At 38.2% G+C, this 18,390-nt stretch overlaps 1 protein-coding gene across 4 annotated transcripts in view; it reads left to right on the plus strand.

Moving 5' to 3' along the window:
• Rap1gds1 (Rap1 GTPase-GDP dissociation stimulator 1) overlaps nt 1–18,390 on the plus strand; it is a 131,545-nt gene that overhangs the window by 88,056 nt on the left and 25,099 nt on the right. For all 4 annotated transcript variants that reach the window (XM_085677637.2, XM_085677638.2, XM_085677639.2 and 1 more), the window contains one exon: nt 16,509–16,637. In XM_085677637.2, coding sequence (XP_085533763.1) covers nt 16,509–16,637 — 129 coding nt within the window. The remainder of the gene's footprint in view (nt 1–16,508; nt 16,638–18,390) is intronic.

The following is an 18,390-nucleotide window of genomic DNA, read 5'->3' on the forward strand; positions in this document are numbered from 1 at the left end:
CAGATATTTTACCTCATTATTTTTTAATATTTTTCTTTTTTTTTTCCTTTTTTTTCTTTTTTTTCCTTTTAGTCACTTGCCAAAGCACTGCAGTTTCAGAACACTAAATAGTTTTGCTTACTTGTCCAGCTGTTAACACAGGTGCTTTCTGTCTGGTCCATCCCAGTCATTCCATCATAAACTGACAGTAGCACACCTGGGCATTACACTTGACGCAATGAACCCACTAACAACGCAACAAGCACCTTGATGTACCACTTATTTGACCCGTGATCACATAGGTAGCAAAGAACTGTGGCATCACAAAAGAGTCAATGCTGCGTATCTCTGGCTTGGGCCAAAGTCACATGTCAAGTTCTGCTAGATCTTTCTGAATCCGTATCATGCCCAAAGTTAAAAATCTTAAATCGACCATTTTACATCAAAGACCACCTGTCGGATAATGTTTGGGTCTATATTCCTCTGGTGATGTAGTATCCAAAGACTACCTGTATTATAGTGTTTGGGTCTATATAGTTTCTTTGGTTATGTAGTATACAAGTACTGGATGCTTTAATGTTACCTAAAATTTTTCATTAATAAAATCAGTAGTTGGAGAAAAACAGTTCTGTCCAGAGGCAATCTGGTAATAAAGAGAATATGATTCCTTGGGTATGTTATTGAAGAGTTAATAACTGCATTTAAGAATAAAATGTAGGAGGAACCTCCCCCAGAGGAGACCTGAGCCAGCAACTTCTGCCCGAGCAGGTATAGAGGGAGCAACCTCTAAGGGAACAGGCCTAAGCCAGTGATATATGTGGGACTGGACTCGAGCCACCAACCTCCACCAGACTAGGCCCAAGCTAGAGACCTCCATCAGAGACAGTGACCTCCATGGGAGCAGACCTGAGCCAGCAACCTCCATGGGAGCAGGCCAGACCGACCTCTAGGATTGCAGAACAGCCTTCAGGACTGCCGAGTGACCTCTGGCTTGACTGGAGCCATGGCCCCAACTCCATTACAAGGAACAATCATCTGAGCCTTGGATCCACTGGTTCCTGGAAGAGTGATCACCAGAGACACAACCCCAACTACATCAATCAAAGGAAAAAATGAGTAAACACTCAACACCACGACAAGCAACATGACACCAGCAAAAACTAGTGGGTCTAAGTTAGCAAGGCTGGAACACCCCAATAGAGATGAAGCAGAAGAAAATGACCTAAATATAGCTTTAGGAGAATGTTTGAGGCCCTTAAAGAAGGGAAGAATGAAAAATTCTCTCAAAGAAATGTAGGAGAAGACAAACAAAAAGCTAGAAGAAATCAACAAGTCCCTTAAAAGAAACCAAGAAAAAGCAATCAAACAGGTGAAAGAAATGATTAAAGACTTGAAAACTGAAATAGAGACAAAAAAAAACACCCCACAATCCAGGGAATTCTAGAAACAGAAAATATGGGGAAACAATCAGGAACCACAAGTGCAAGCATAAACAGCAGAATACAAGAGATGGAAGAATCTCAAGTGCTGAAGGTACAATACAGGAATTAGACTAATCGGTATAAGAAAACATTAAATTTAACAAAATATCCAGGAAATAAAGGACACTGTGAAAAGACCAAACCTAAGAATAATAGGGATAGAATAAGGATAAGAAGTTCAACTCAAAAGCATAGAAAATATGTCCAACAAAGTCATAGAAGAAAACTTTCCCAACCTAAAGAAAGATATCCCTATGAAGATATAAGAAGCTTCTGGAACGTGAAATAGACTGGACAAAAAAAAATCCTCACTGCATAATAATCTAAACACTAAACATACAGAATAAAGAAAGATTATTAAGAGATTCAAAGAAAAAAGGCCAAGTAACATATAAAGGTACACCTATCAGAATTATAAACAAGGAAAGCCAGAAGGTCCTGGTCAAGCATGTGCAGACATTAAGAGACTACAGATGCCAATCTAGACTGCTATACCCAGAATTCCCAGTCACCATAGACAGACAAAACAAGATATTACACGACAGAACCAGATTCAACCAATGCCTAGCCACAAACCCAGCCATACACAAAGTACTAGAAGGAAAACTTCAACCCAAGGAAGTTAGCTATATCCACATAAACAGACGAGACAATAGATGATCTCACAGAAGCAAATCACAAATAAGAGAAAGACACTGACAATAACATCACCAACAATAAAAATTACCGTAACAGGAACTAGCAATCACTGGTCATTAATATCCCTTAATATAAATAGACTCAACTCACCTATAAAAAGACACTGGCTAACAGATTGGATTTGAAAACAGAATCCATTCTTCTGTTGATTTCAGGAAACACACCTCAGCCTCAAAGACAGACATCACCTCAGAGTAAAGGGTTGGGAAAAAAAAATTCCAATCAAATGAACCTAAGAAATAAACTGGTGTAGCTGTCCTAATATCTAACAAAATAGACTTCAATCCAAAAGACACAAAGAAGGACATTTCATATTAGTCACAGGAAAAATCCATCAAGAGGAAATCTCAATACTGAATATCTGTAACCCAAATACAAGGGGACCTTCATATGTAAAGAAAAAGAAACACTACTGAAGCTTAAACATACATTAATCCCCACATGCTAATATTGGGAAACTTGAACACCCCCTCTCAGCACTGGACAGGTCTGGAAAAAAACTTACCAGAGAAATAAGGGAACTAATAGATATTATGAATCAAATGGATTTAACAGACATCTATAGACTATTCCATCCAAACATAAAAGAATATATCTACTTCTTAGAACCTCATGCAACCTTCTCAAATAATGACCACATACTACGTAACAAGGCAAACCTCAACAGATGCAAAAAAACAAACAAACAAAAAAAAACTGGAACAACCTTATGTATCTTATCGGATCACCATGGCTTAAAATTAGAATTCAACAGCAATACTAATTCCAGAAAGCCCACAAACACATGGAAATTAAGCAGTGCTCATCTGAATCACCAATTGGTAAAGGAAGAAATTAAAGATTCCTGAAATTCAATGAAAATAACCACACAACACACCCAAATTTATGGGACACAATGAATCAGTGTTCATAGCACTAAATGCCTGCATAAAGAAACTGGAAAAATCCTGCAGTAGTGAGTTAACAGAACACCTGAAACCTCTAGAACAAACAGAAGCATATTCACCCAGGAGGGCTAAAAGGCAGGAAATAATCAAATCGAGAGCTGAAATCAGCAAAATATAAACAAAGAAAACAATACAGAGAAACAGTGAGACAAAGAGTTGGTTCTTCGAGAAAAATCAACAAAATAGACAAATCTTTATCCAAAATAACCAAAAAGCAGAAAGAATGTCTAAATTAATAAAATCAGAAATGAAAAGGGGGACATAACAACGGACACAGAGGAAATCCAGAGAATCATCAGGTCATACTTCAAAAAGCTTCATTCCACAAAATTGAAAAACTTAAGGAAATGGACTGTTTTCTAGATAAATATCACTTACCAAACTTAAATCATGACCAGATAAGAAAATTAAATAGACTTTTAGCTGCTAAAGTAATAGAAACAGTCATCAAAAGTCTCCCCACCGGAAAAAAAAAAAAAGCCAAGGACCAGATGGTTTCATCGTAGAATTCTACAAGATTTTCAAAGAAGAGCTAATACCTATACTCCTTAAATTCTTCCACACAATAGAAACAGAAGGAACAATGCCAAACTTTTTATGAGGCCACAGTTACCCTGATACCCAGCCCACACAAAGACATTACTAAGAAAGTGAATTGCAGACTAATCTCACTTGTGAACATTGATGCAAAAATATTCAATAAAATACTGGCAAACCGAATCCAAGAACATATCAGAAAAATCATCCAGCATGACCAATTAGGCTTCATTCCAGAGATGCAGAGATGGTTCAACATATGAACATATGTCAGTGTAATCCACTATATAAGCAAACTGAAAAAAAAAAACACATTTAATGCTGAAAAAGCCTTCAACCAAATACAACATCCCTTCATGATAAAGGTCTTGGAGAGAGCAGGTATACAAGGAACATAGTTAAACATAATAAAGGCAATATATAGCATGCCAACATCAAACTAAATGGAGAGAAACTCAAAGCCATCCCACTGAAATCAGGAACAAGACAAGGTTGTCTACTCTCCCCATATATATCAATATATCAATATAGTACTTGAGGTTCTAGCTAGATCAGTAAGACAACAAAAGGAGATCACAGGGATACAAATAGAAAAAGATGAAGTCAAACTCACTATTACTGATGACATTTTATATACATGAGCCCAAATATTCTACCAAGAAACTTACAACTCCATCAGTAATGTAACAGGATGCAAGATTAACTTAAAAAAAAAGAAATCAGTAGCCCTCCTTTATACAGATAATAAATGGGCTGAGAAAGCAAAGAAACATCACCCTTGGTTATATCCACAAATAGCATAAAATATCTTGGAGTAACTCTAACCAAACAAGTGGAAAAACCTGTTTGACAAGAACTTTAAGTCTGTAAAAAAAAAAAAAAAAGAAATTGAAGAAGACACCAGAAAATGGAAAGATCTCCCATGCTCTTGGATAGGTAGAATTAACATGGTAATAATGGCAGTCTTACCTAAAGCAATCTATGGATTCAAGGACTAATGGAATGCTTGACAAACAATATGCAACTTCATATGGAAAAGCAAAAAAAACAAAAAACAAAAACAGGATAGCTAAAACAATTCTGTACAATAGAGGAAGTTCTGGAGGCACCACAATCCCTGACTTGACTACAGAGCTACAATACTGAAAACAGCCTGATACTGGCATAAAAACAGGAGGACCAATGTAACTGAATATCAATTCACACACCTACCAACACCTAATTTTTAACAAAGAAGCAAAAAATATAAAATGGAAAAAGAAAGCAGTCAGCAAATGGTGTTGTCATAACTGGATATCAACATGTAGAAGAATGGAAATAGATCCATATCTATGGCCATGCACAAAACTAAACTTCAAATGGATCAAAGACTTCAACATAAAGCCTACCACACTGAACCTCATAGAAGAGAAAGTGGGAAGTACATTTGAAAGCATTGGCACAGGAGACCACTTTCTAAATATAACCCCAGTAGCACAGACACTGAGAGCAAAAATTAGCAAATTGGGACCTCCTGGAACGGAAAAGCTCTGTAAAGCAAAGGACATGGTCAACAAGACAAAATGGCAGCCTACAGAATGGGAAAAGATCTTCACCAGCCCCACATTGTATATTTTGGATAACAGTCCTCTGTCCAAAGAACTCAAGTAATTGGTCATCAAAAGAACAAATAATCCAATAAAAAATGGTATACAAACCTAAACAGAGAACTCTCAACATATGAATCTAAAATTACTGAAAGACACTTAAGGAAATGCTCAACATCCTTAACCATCAGAAAAATGCAAGTCAAAACAACTCTGAGATTCCACCTTACATCTATAAGTATGGCCAAGATCAAAAACTCTAATGACAACTTATGCTGGAGCAGTTGTGGGGTAAAGGAAACACTCCTCTATTGCTATTGGGAGTGCAAATTTGTTCAACCCCTTTGGATATCAGTCTGGCAGTTTCTCAGAAAATTAGGAAACAACGTTCCTCAAGACCCAGTAATACCACTTTTGGGTATATATCCAAAGGATGCTCAATACTGCCACAAGGACATGTGCTCAACTATGTTCATAGCAGCACTGTTTGTCAGAGCCAGAACCTGAAAACAACCAAAATGCCCCTTGACTGAAGAATGGATAAGGAAAATGTGGTACATTTACACAATAAAGTACTACACAGCAGAAAAAATAATGACATCTTGAAATTTGCAGGCAAATGAATGGATCTTGAAAACATCATATTGAGTGAGGTAACTCAGACCCAGAAAGACAAATATAGGATGTACTCACTCATAAGTGGCTTTTAGACATAAAGCAAAGAAAAACCAGCCTACAATACACAATCCCAGAGAACCTAGACAACAAAGAGGACCCTAACAGGAACATACATGGATCTGATCTACATTGGAAGTAGAAAAAAAACATCTCCTGAGTAAATTGGGAGTGTGGGGATTATGCAAGAAGGTAGAAGTGGAGGAGGAAGGGAGGGGAATGTAGAAAACATATACTTTCATTATAAGCAATAAAAAGGAGAAAAAGAAAAGAATAAGATGTAGTACTTGAATCAGTTGACCGCAGTAGGTCTCAGGTCTTTTATGTCTCTGATGGAGAGTTGTTGCTGGGCTGGCTAGAAAGGTGTGACAGGCCTTACACCCCAATTTGATCTTGGGATCCCAAAAGGTGGCAGGACAGAACCAGCTCCCAGGAATTTCTTCTGACCCCCAAACATGCACAGTGGGCCCATAAGGGTGCACACACACACACACACACAACTAAAAAATGTGAAGATAATTACGTGTGTTTTTTAATGACACAGAAAGTAGGTAATTAATAAAGAAAAACAGTCAGCAAAGCAAAGATAATAGAGATTCCTAAGGCACCTTCACACACTAGAACATTCCCTAACACACTAGAACATTTCAACTTGACAAATTGGGATTTAAAAGACATAAAGAAACGGACCATATACTTTTAAGTTTATTAACATTGGAAAAATTTAGATACTACACTTCATTCTGTTTTCTTACTGTGCAGCAGAGCTTTTGAATCCCTATGCTGGATCAGTTGGAATTGATGAAGTTCTGCTACTTATGCCTTTTTATTAAAAAGTGTTGTGTTCTTAATCCCATGTGGCCAAGCTTTGGCATAATCAACTTTACCCACTAGAACATCAACTTTTGCATGTAAAAGTTTTAAAATTTATCATAGTAAAACAAAATGGTTGGGTACTTTTACTTTGTTTGTGTTTTTAATTCATATTTAAAGCTTGCATTTTATTACAGGACTAATACTTTATTGACCTTGTTGGAGTCTAGGCTGCTCTTGTAGTTATGATTAGACATTTAGCATTGTAATGCTATACACACACACACACACACACACACACACACACACACAGACACACACTGTAGCTGAGGTCAGTGAAGCAGCAAAGGCTGTGTGGTTTTGTATTCTCTAGTCTGGGTTTTTTTTTTCTGTATTTGCCTAAAGTTTGAATTTAAGACAGTCAAGGCCATTGGATGTTATTTTCAAGATTTTCATCATTTTGAAACTTTTAAGTGGCATGGTTGGTTTTCTGATTTCTTCCCCCCCCCCACCATCTTCACAAAACCTAAGAATTCCCAAGTTGGAGTTTTAATTACAAGACTGGTTGCATAAATGTGAGTAACTAAAAATGGAAACACAAAGAAAGATAGCAGGACCACCTGCATGACTTCCCCTTTCTCAGCACCGCAATCTCCGGTGGGCCACCCAGACCTTTCTCTCTAAACTCCCTTTACCCTACTCATCACTTTGCTGCGGTACCCAACTCCCTACAGGCGCTCCCTGGGGACCTACAGGCCAATCTGGTCACAAAAGCACAAGGCTGACTGCAGATCTTCCCCTCCCCTTCCATTTCTCCAAGTCCAGTCACCCATTCTCATCTCTAGTTCTGTAGCAGACATTCTGGTCTGACCTCCTTTCACTCTTTGACTCATTTCTAGGGAACTAAGCAGATCCTGGTGGGACACCTGCTTCCTCTGGACCCCTGGAACCTGATCCTCCTAGCCCATCCCCATTCCTAAATGTCACCACCCAATAGCTAGAAACACATTTTACCGGGAGTCCCCAGTGGACACACCTATCAGGATTCCAAAAGAATTCTCTGCCAAGCACTACAAAGCCACCACACGCTCCTAAGAACCAGAGGGGGGCAACAGAAACCAAGAAACAAAGCACATCCCCAACAAAGATAAGACCAGAAATCAGCACCTAGAATTACAATGTTCCCAAACGCAGATGCTTAGATGCCAGCATAAAAGCATGATCAATCAGTTAAAGGCAGGACAATCCCAGCAACCCTACCACAGCAGGCCCTGAGTATTGCAATGTAGTTGAAGCAGAAGAAGCTCTTAAAATAGCCTTTATTAATATGATAAAGGTCCTTAAAGAGGAAATGAAAAGAATTCTTTAAAAAAAATCTATGTAAACACAAACAGTGAAAGTAAATGAATAAAGCCATGTAAGACCTGAAAGTGGGAATAGAATCAGAAAACCCAAACTAAAGGAAATCTGGAAATGAAAGTTTTAGGAACTCAAACAGAAACCTCAGCGTGAAGCCCCAGCAACAGAATACAGGAGGTGGAAGACTCCCAGGCCTTGAAGATACTGTTGAAGAAATGGATAACCTTCATCAAAGAAAATGTTAAATCTAAAAACCACCTGGTACAAAACATCCAGGAAATCTGGGACACTATGAAAAGCCCAAATCTAAAAATAATAGGAATGGAGGAAGGAAAAGAAACCCAGGTCAGAGGCACAGAAAATATTTTTAACAAAATCATCAAAGAAAATTTCCCTAACCTATAGAAGGAGATGTCTGTCAAGGTACAAGAAGCATAGAGAAAACCAAAATAGAGTGGACCAGAAAAGAAAGTCCCCTTACTGCATAATAGTCAAAATGATAAATGTACAGAAGTATGATCTTGTGGAGAACCCAATATGTAAAGCTTCAGGAACACTTGTTGGTGTGGGACGTCCTTCTGTATATGTGTTGCTTTTATTGGCTAGTGAATAAAGACTGTTTTGGGAAAGAAAAGAAAAAGCCTGGTATAGCTGTCTTTTTCAGTGTGCATTTCTGGCTTTATCAAAAATCAGGTGTCCATATGCATGTGGATTTATATCTGGGTCTTCAGTTTGATTCCACTGATCAACAAGTCTGTTTATATGCCAATATGGCAGGTTTTATTACTATAGCCCTGTAGCACAACTTGAAATCAGACAGTTATAATGCCAACATTTCTTTTATTATTCAGAATTGTTTTAGCTAACCTAGGTTTTTTTGTGTGTTTCCATATGAAGCTGAAACTGTCCTTTCAAGATCTGTGAAGAGTTGTGTTGGAATTTTGATAGGGATTGCATTAAATCTATAGTTTATTTTTGGTAAAAAAGAATAGTTTATACCATATTACTCCTACTAATCCTAAGATCTATAAGCATGAGAGATAGTTTCATCTATAATGTGGTAGAGTTTTTTAATCATACAGATCTTTCACTTGCGTAGTTAGGGTTGCCCCAAGATGTTTTATGTTATGTCAGTCTACTGGGAAAGGTATTGTTTCCATCATTTCTTTCTCAGTATATTTGAATTTGTCTACAGAAGCGCTGATTTTTTTTTTGTGAGTTAATTTTGTATCCAGATACTTTGCTGAATGTGTTTTCCTGTATAATCCTTGTGGCTCACATCAACTATTCCTTGTATCTTGTTTGTCCAGATCAGACAGCAAGCATACTTACTGTCAGCAGACTATACATTCGAGGATCATTTCTATATTTGGTTACCGGGCTTTTTCTTTTTGGGACACCAACCAGCTCCCACATCATTACCTGGAGTCTTATTATTAGTTTTGAATGCCCAACCTAGCTTAGGCTCATTTCTGACTAGCTCTTTTAACTTAAATTAACTGGTTTCTATCTTGTGTCTTGGGGCTTTTTCTCTTTCTTTCTTCTGTATATCTTGCTTTCACTGCTTCATGAGTCTGGCTGGCTAACAGGTACCTGGCTAGACACAGGCATGCCTCCCTCTTTCTTCTCGTTCTCTCCTTCCTTCTTTTGTTCTCTCTGCCTGCAAGCCCCACCTATCCTTTCTCTACCTAGTTATTGGCCATCTAGCTCTTTATTAGACCAATCAGATGCCTGAGACAGGCAATGTGAAACAAATGAAATACATCTTTACCTAATTAAACACACATCCTTCCATCATTATACAAATGCAGCATGAACAAATGTAGCACGCTTTACATAGCAACAGACAGCATCTTCAACAAATGGTGCTGGTCAAACTGAGTGTCTGCAGGAAGAATCCAAATAGATCCCTGTACCTTAGAAATTCCTTGAAGATCTTAACATAAAAGCAGATACACTGAACCTGATAAAGAGAAAATGGGGAATAGCCTTGAACTCATTGGCAGAGGAAAAAAAAAACTTTTTGGACAGAACAGCATTAGCACAGACACTAAGGTTCACAATTAATAAATGGGACCTCATGAAACTGAGAAGCTTCTGCACAGCAAAGGACACTGTCTTACAGACAACGTGGTAGCTTGTGGAATGGGAAAAATTGGGCTAATATCCAAAATACATAAAAAAATAAAAAGACAAGAATATCAAGATACCAAGTAACCCAACTAAAAAAGTGGAGTACATACCTAAACTGTGATTTTGAAGTGTAAAAACTACATTGTTCTAGGATAATTTACCCATTTGTAAAGTATTCATGCTAAGGTGTAAGTTACCTTGGCATTTAGCTTAGTTTGCTAAACAAAACCTGAGTGTCTTTCAGCAGTGCCATATTAGGGTAGAACTGTTGGTTGGTTTTTCCTAATAAGAGGCTTTTAAGTCATACCTGCTAACTCACACTGCTCTGAAAAGAGTTTTAAACAGAAAGAGAGAAGAAAAAGCTGTCGTGGAAGCTGTAGTGTGGCACAGCCTGCCCCTTAGTCCACGTGTGATTACTTGCAAATGGTCACTGCAGTAATTGGTCTGGTTCAAGGCCTCTGGTTTTTGCTACATCATCAGTACTGGCCCTCTCCAGTGCTCCTCTTGGATAACCTGTGTCAGGCAGATCCTGCAACTTTGGATCTTCAGAACTGGTTCTTTCACATGCTTCAGCAAATCATAGGGTGGATGTTGGGACAAGCCAATCATAGCCCTGGGTCTGAATGGTTGCTGGATTGATCAACCTGCCTGTTCTTCACCGTCAACACCAGGGTGAGTTCTCAACACTATCCTGGCTAGTTCACCCTATGTCTTAAACAGCAAGGGGAGATACGGATTCTCCTGTTAATGTCCTCTAGCTGGCTCACCCACACCTAAGTCACCAGGGTATTTATTTTGTGAAATCCACAAAGAATCAGTAAAAATTTAATTGTGTGTGAGGGTTCTAATCTTAAAATCTAATTTCTGAGATGAGAGCATACTTTTAAAATCAAGATAGGCATACCTGTAGAAATATCATTTGCTGTGGCATTCATCTAAACTGGAGTGCATCTGCACTAACTAATTTAACCTTAAGATGATATAGAGAAAAGATGTCTCCTTGATAAAGATGTAATCACTGCATATCATTGGTTTGGGAACACGTGTTGGGCTTGGGAATAATGGAAGGCTGTCCAGATCCTCTTGGAAGTCTCTCTTTGGGTCTGTGACCACAGTTTCCTGTCCTGCCTGAGGTGCTGTTCTTAACCTGTAGAGACAAAGCCTGCTGGGTTGAGACTGCTTTATTTTCCAAACCCCGAAAGAACATGCTTGAATTCTCTTACTAACTTGGTATGAGGGTACTGGTCAAGCTTCCAATATTCTCAAGACTTAACACAGCTTGATTTGCTTTTTATTTTCTTATTGAAATGACTGTGTCGTTGAAATATATAACCTGGGAATTAATGAGACATTCTGGATATGAAACACATATGCGCGTTTTGATTTTTAAACCTCTTAAAGTACTGGATTTGAGGTTTATTTTAGAATATTTAGTTGTGGCTTTATCCCCTCAGCACTGGGTTTAGGATAAACTTCTGTGTGTTCCCGGGAATCAGCGGCAGGCGCTGTTCATACAGCGGAGGGGAGCGGAGGGAAGCCTTTTCTTGCACAGCTGCCTTTGTGCAGCCCGTTAACACCGCTCGCTCTCCGCAACTGTGTTTGCATCAGCGTTCATCTCAGTGGTAATGCGCTAAAACCCGCTTCGAGTCGTAAATGCTACATTATCAAAATCATTTCTAATTTTTAATATTCATATCCTGGTTTGGGGGATGCGGGTGTTTCATTAAGTCACAGGTGGTTTTTGTTAGGCTGTTAGGCTCCGATGGTTTTTTAACCAGTCTGTAATAGAACAGTTCAGCAAGACTTCTGCCTTCTGGTTTGCCCTGTACAAGTTGTGTGGTGCTCGTTTGCTTTAGCGTGGGGTTTGAATACAAGCCTCGGTGTAGCGATATCCTACCTTTATTCTGTGAGTAATAGAAACACCATGTATCCACACTGATGTATAGGCTGTATTTTAGTTGGACATTTCCTTTTGATAAAATTTCATCTTTAAGTCTTACCAATAGGGCTAATAATCTTTTAGCATTGTCTATAGAAACCTTAGGAATAAGCTAAAACATGTTATAAACGTAAGGAACTTATTTTTAGTAATTGATTAATATAACTGAGTTATTGGCATTTCCACATACTTTTGTGCAGCTATAGTCTATACCAATGTTTTAAACATTAAACTTAAAACTCAGGGGGAAAAAGGTTCCTCAACTTGAGATCTTCTCTCCAGATCTCCATTCTTTGGAGTTTCCATGAATGTGACCTGAAGAACTTGGAACCATTGAGATTCAAATGTAGGTAGGTAAGTGTTCACACCAGCGCATGCGTTGATTGCCTTCTATCTCTTTGTATATGCATCTGTATTGCACCCCCTCAGTGCCTTTCTCTCTCTTCCTCCCCATAGATCATGTAGGGCCTATGCCATCTTGATATAATGTAGATGTGTGAATCTGTACTTTGGTCAGCATTTGTCTGTGACGTGTGTCAGGAGCAGATGTAGAAAGTCTTCAGACATGTGTGTCTTCAGACATGTTGTCTAAACACTGTCTCACACATACGTGTTTGCTGTGTCTGGGCCTGGGTTGCATTGTGTGAGTTTCCGTGTTTATAGAAGCTCTGATACAGATTCACCTAGAGTTGCTGGTGTTTGTTTAGGGATACAAATGTCACAGTCTTGCTCTTGTCCTTGTGCTCCTTGGTGTATTCAGAAAACGTGAATTCTTTGTGGTTCTTTGAGTTCCTTCCCTCTGGTCTTTAATTGTAAAAGTTTCGCTTTTGATCAGATTCACAATACCATGAATGTCAGCTGTTATCTGTTGAAGATTATTCATAAGCTTTCTTTGGACAATCAAAAAATTTCAGTTATGTACTAATTTGCTTCCATGACTAAGAATACCCCCTCATAAATAAGATCCCCACCTCATTAAAGGCTTCCCAAGTGTTAGACACATAGATACAGCTGAAATAAACTAGATCTGGAATAGTCTGCTAGGCCCAAGTAGAGCCTGTTGAGATAAAAAAGATGAGACATTATTGCTGCTGGGACACCCCATCCTTATTACATCTGCTAAGTACTCCATTAAAATTCAGAATATTTTCCATGGTATTTTCCCCCACGCTCCCAACTTTTATAAAAATTGGGTAGCTAGTGACTCTTAAACATTTGACCTCTGAGCCCTTTCAGATACCTAAAAAGATAAAAGATCTCCAAGAGTTTTTTCATTGTGTGTATAGGTTATTACTCACAATGCTTATAGAGATAGAAATTAAAATTTTAAGTGTTTCCTATAAGATTTTAAAGTGATAAGCTCATTATATGTTAACATGAACAATCTATGCAAAGTGTTTTCAAAAGTAAAGTTGCTGAGAAAAATGGCATTTTTACTGTGACTGTTGTTACCATAAGGAATACAGTAGTTACCTCTTGATGTCACTGCCTGGGTACAGCCAGAGCACCAGTGTTTTAACTATCCATTCGTCATACATGATCACCACACATGTCAACATATTGGAAAAAAAAACAAGGAAAATCCTAGTATTTTATTAAACAGGTTTTCCTTTGGTAGTTTTTCTGAGTTTCAACAATTAGAGAACAGTATTCTAGAATGCCTCTCTCCATAAAGTGAAAGTTAGTGCCTGCTTATCTCTCTTCAGTTTTTTTCTCCTCTGGGTCTTCAATATCCAAGGAAATTTTACACGCATCGTCAACAAATTTTAGAGTTCAGTATGATGATTACTTTCAGTTAGCATCAGAAAAATAAATATAAAAGAACTCACCCATTTGGTCCAAAATGAGTCTGTCCAATTGGATGACTGTACATTTTCTCTTGTGTGTGGTATGTGTGTTATCTGTGAGCGTATAATTAATTGGGCTCCTGAGTAGTTTTTAAACATGCTTTCAGAAAGAAGCCGTTCTCCCAAATCGAGGTGACTGACACAGTTGGCTGTTGGGCTGTGCTACTCTTCCTGGTGATCCGCTGTAATTCCCATGTTACTAGTGCATCTGCATCTCAAATGCTAAGCTCCACTGCGTTTCTTACGGTTTTGTTCTTCTGTGCCCTGAAACCTAAATTTATGACGTGTTTTAAGTAGTCCAAGGACATGACTGTGGTGCCAAGTTAGAATGTGAAGAGCCTCATCTTGTAAACGGCATCACCCTGTTCAGTCGCCTTCCTCGTAGAATGTTCCTCCGATGGCCCTGCCCTGTTGGGTATTTGTAGAGCTCTGACGGACAGTACTGAGGGGGGGTGTGATGCTTCCGTAAGCACACCCAGAGCAGAGTGTGACTCACTCAATGCATGCGCTAGTGCTCACGCTTACGTACCTGAGATTTGGAGCTCACCAGTTCTGCAGTATGTGACGAGATAGTCAAAATGAGTAGCTCTTACTGCTAAAGAGCAGAGCTATGCTGGCTCCCTCTGCCTGTGCAGAACGCTCCTGGTAAGTAACCAGAGTTATGTCCAACTCGGAGAGGTGTTGGGTGCATGATCGTCGTACATAGTACACTCACAGTGCAAGTATTCAGCCCATAGACCATAGTGCACTGCATTGTATAACCTAAGTGTTTTGCCTGAAAATCTTGAGAACCATTCCTTTAAATGCTTCATTGTATATTCAGGAAAGTTTTTGCATTAAAAGTATAAAAGCAAATTGTTTCATTGAATATACTTTTTCTTCATTTAGAATAAGCTTCATAATTCTACTGCTAATTTTGAAATGTATTATTGGGTTGTTTGAACTGTAAATATAGCCCTGCCTTTTTCTCAAGCTTATCTTCTTGTCTTGTTTGGATAATAGGTTCCTTTCTAGTACAGACAGGCCCCAAAAATCAAACTAGATAATTAGCCATAATTACATGTTCAGTTTTCAGGGGAAACTATTAGTCCTTGGCTATCTCTTCATAATTCATTCTAAAAGCCACGAGGAAGTAACAACAAAGACCACCAGGCAAGTAATGACCTGACCTTTGCGACAGCTCAGCCCTTCCTTTGTGTTCTCTCTCCTTAGCCACCCCTCACATCCTTACCTACAGGTTAAGAATGGTTGACAAGAGCTAGTTCCAGGACAGGCTCCAAAGCTACAGAGAAACCCTGTCTCGAAAAACCAACAAACAAACAAACAAAAGAATTGTGAAGAGCAATAAAGAAGGGATTGGTAGCTATCAAGGGATTTGTGCTGTGAAGAAAATGTATTTTGTAGGAAACAACTTTATCTTTACATCCCAGATAGATGACTTTAAAGAATTTGGAGAGAATAATTAGCTTTTAAATAGTATATCATTTTAAAGTAGAAAAGCAAACCAAAAATAAAAATAATAAAATGAACCCAACTTGGAAAGAGCATTCCTGTCTTCAGAGGAACCCATTATTGATAGCAGTGTTTTGTGTAAATGCCTGAATGTTTGTCATTCTTCTTAGCTTATTCTAAGAGATACTACTTCTGGTTTTCATTTGGGTTAATTTACCTTCACCTTGATACAGGATTTATTAGCGCTGTCTGTGAAGAAACATTCTGGGGACACAAGGCATGTTTGGCACCTTAAAGCTACTTAGTTAGAAAATGGAAGTAAACAAAGATAGTGTTGATGTCCTCTTCACCTCTCAAGTCATCTGTCCTGCTGAGATGGCCTTAGTTAAGTGGAACTGATAAAAAGCTACTGTAGGGAACTCTTCCTCCCTTGTTAAACCGCATTGCTTCCCAGCAATCCTCACAGAACACTCTGCTTGCAAATGCTCAGAACCAGTTCCTTTTCTGTGACATACTTTTGATGGTTTTTTTTCTGATTATGAAGCAACTGTATTTTTAAAATTCTAAGATTCTTCTCTTCTTTCTTGATCCCTAAGCTTCCTGTTCTTTTAGCCTTTCCATGTATACTATGAGTTGCTGATACCCAAATGATGTTTCTAACCCTTTCATTGAAAACCAGTGGTGTTTAATTGTTTATATCATTATTAAACATATTAAAGGTATATAAAGACCCCATTTAGAAGAAAAAGAATAATGGTTTTTGATACATTTTTAAAATTATTTCTAAATTTCTGACAATTATTGAAAAGATTCAAAGATCTCAGCTCTTCTGAACTAATGTGATTAAAATATTCAAGTCAGTCAAATGAGTGTGCTTGGGCGGGGGAGATGGTTCAGCCAGTAAAGTCTAGGCTCACAACCAAAACGAAACAAATGGACTTCATTTGCCTTTGCTGTAATTCAAAGAGAACTGAGTTACAGAATGTAACAGATGTTTTCTGTTTGATTACATCTGATACTATAAACACTTCTTCCGTGTTTTTCTCTTTCTGTTTTACCAGATTCCCTTCAAGCTCAGCTAATCAATATGGGTGTTATCCCAACCTTAGTGAAACTACTGGGCATCCACTGCCACAATGCTGCTCTTACAGAAATGTGTCTTGTTGCCTTCGGGAATTTAGCAGAACTCGGTAAGTCTACATCACAGGCCACAAGTGTCATTAACTTATTAATGTTCTTACAGTGGCTGTTTCTTTATGAACTTGGGGTCCATGTAAATGATTTCAGTTTTTCTTTTAAGCATTCAAGGTATTTTCTTCAATGTTAATAAAAAAATAGAATTTGATTTATTTTTTAATTTGTTTACAGTTGCTACTATTTTGCTTCTCTATTTTATATATTAGGATTTAAATTTTAGGAGCTTTGGGTATATAGCTCAAAAGTAGTGTGCTTGTAAAACCTAGAAGAGGCCTGTGGTTTTACTCACACCAGCACATACACAAAGTAAACATTATAATTCCTTTTTAAATATAAGCTTATTTGATTATATAACCTTAAAAGCATTAGGAAACTAAAGTGATTATCTTTTTACAGAATCCCTAAAAGTGATGGGTTTTTCATATAAATATATATTTGAGAGTATGTATGTGCATATATACGTACCACAGTGTGAGTGTAGAGTTCAGAGGGTCACTTGCAAGAGCTGCTTTGGTCTTTGTATCATGTGGATCCCTGGAATTGAACTCAAGTTGCCAGGCTTGGCCTCAAGTGCCTTTACCTGCGGAGCCATCTGTGTGTTCTATATGTTTGTAAGAGTGTTCTAGAGCAAAATTCGAGAAACCTTTGAAAATATGAAGACAGGCAGAACAAAGCCAATAATGCAGACACTTCTTTGTCATAACAAAAAGACCAATTGCCTCAGCCCTTCATCTCCTCTGTTTTTGTTTTGTTTTGTTTTCTACTTCCTGTATTATTTCCTTCTCTATCCCTTGCTTCCCCTTTCAACTTTTGGGAAGAATCATCCCCACAACCATGTTTATATAGGAGAACCACTGGTATTTTTCCTAGGTAATATAATAATTAAAGCATAAATATACTTATTTATCTTCCATTTTATAATATAACATAAGACATCAGTACTTCACTGTTGGTCTTCCTAAAAGTCTGTACCCTTTGCACACTGTAATTTTTAGTGCTTCAGTTGACTCAAGGCTTAAAGTAGTAGCGGGGTGTATGTGTCCGTCTGACTGGAGAGCTGATGTCAACTTCGGCATGTCTTTCTTCTCCACTGTGGGTTCTAGGCTTCAAACACAGGTCATCAGCTTTATGTGGCAAATGGTTTTACCTACTGGGCTATCTTACCTGCCCTGGAAATATTTTTAAAGTCTTTCTCTTTTTCTTTTCTCAGACGGGGTCTAACTTTGTAGCTTGACTGCCCTAGAACTCACTACTTAGTCCAGGCTGGCCTCATATTCATAAGAGGTCCACTTGCCTCTCCCCTAAGTGCAATGATTAAAGTTGTGTGCCACACCTAGCTCAGAAGTCATTATTCTGTAGTGGGTCATGTCCTAGTGTGCTTCTCTCCTTTACTTTGCTTTTTCATGCTAAATTGATTAACATACAGATTTTTTTCAAGTGAGACTAAGAAGGGAAGAACGTTCAGCCAGTGTTTAGAAATATTAGTTTTCTTTAAACTAAGTGGGTCATAGGAGTTTTTGTCCAGTTGTAGAAGTCACTTTAGAATCTCATACTGATGTCATCTTTTGTATGAAAACATAAACAATGGTTCAGATACCTTGTCACTTGCCATCAGTTCCAAGTTTTACTCCACACTACTAGGACTGCCCAGCACGGCGTAGCCACCAGCCACATGTGGTTGTCAAGCATGGAAATATGGAGACTATGAACTGAGAGTGCGCTGAACTATAAAATACACAATGGGCT

The sequence above is a fragment of the Myodes glareolus genome, chromosome 17, assembly GCF_982192425.1.
Source record: "Myodes glareolus chromosome 17, mMyoGla1.1, whole genome shotgun sequence".
NCBI classification, from domain to species: domain Eukaryota; kingdom Metazoa; phylum Chordata; class Mammalia; order Rodentia; family Cricetidae; genus Myodes; species Myodes glareolus.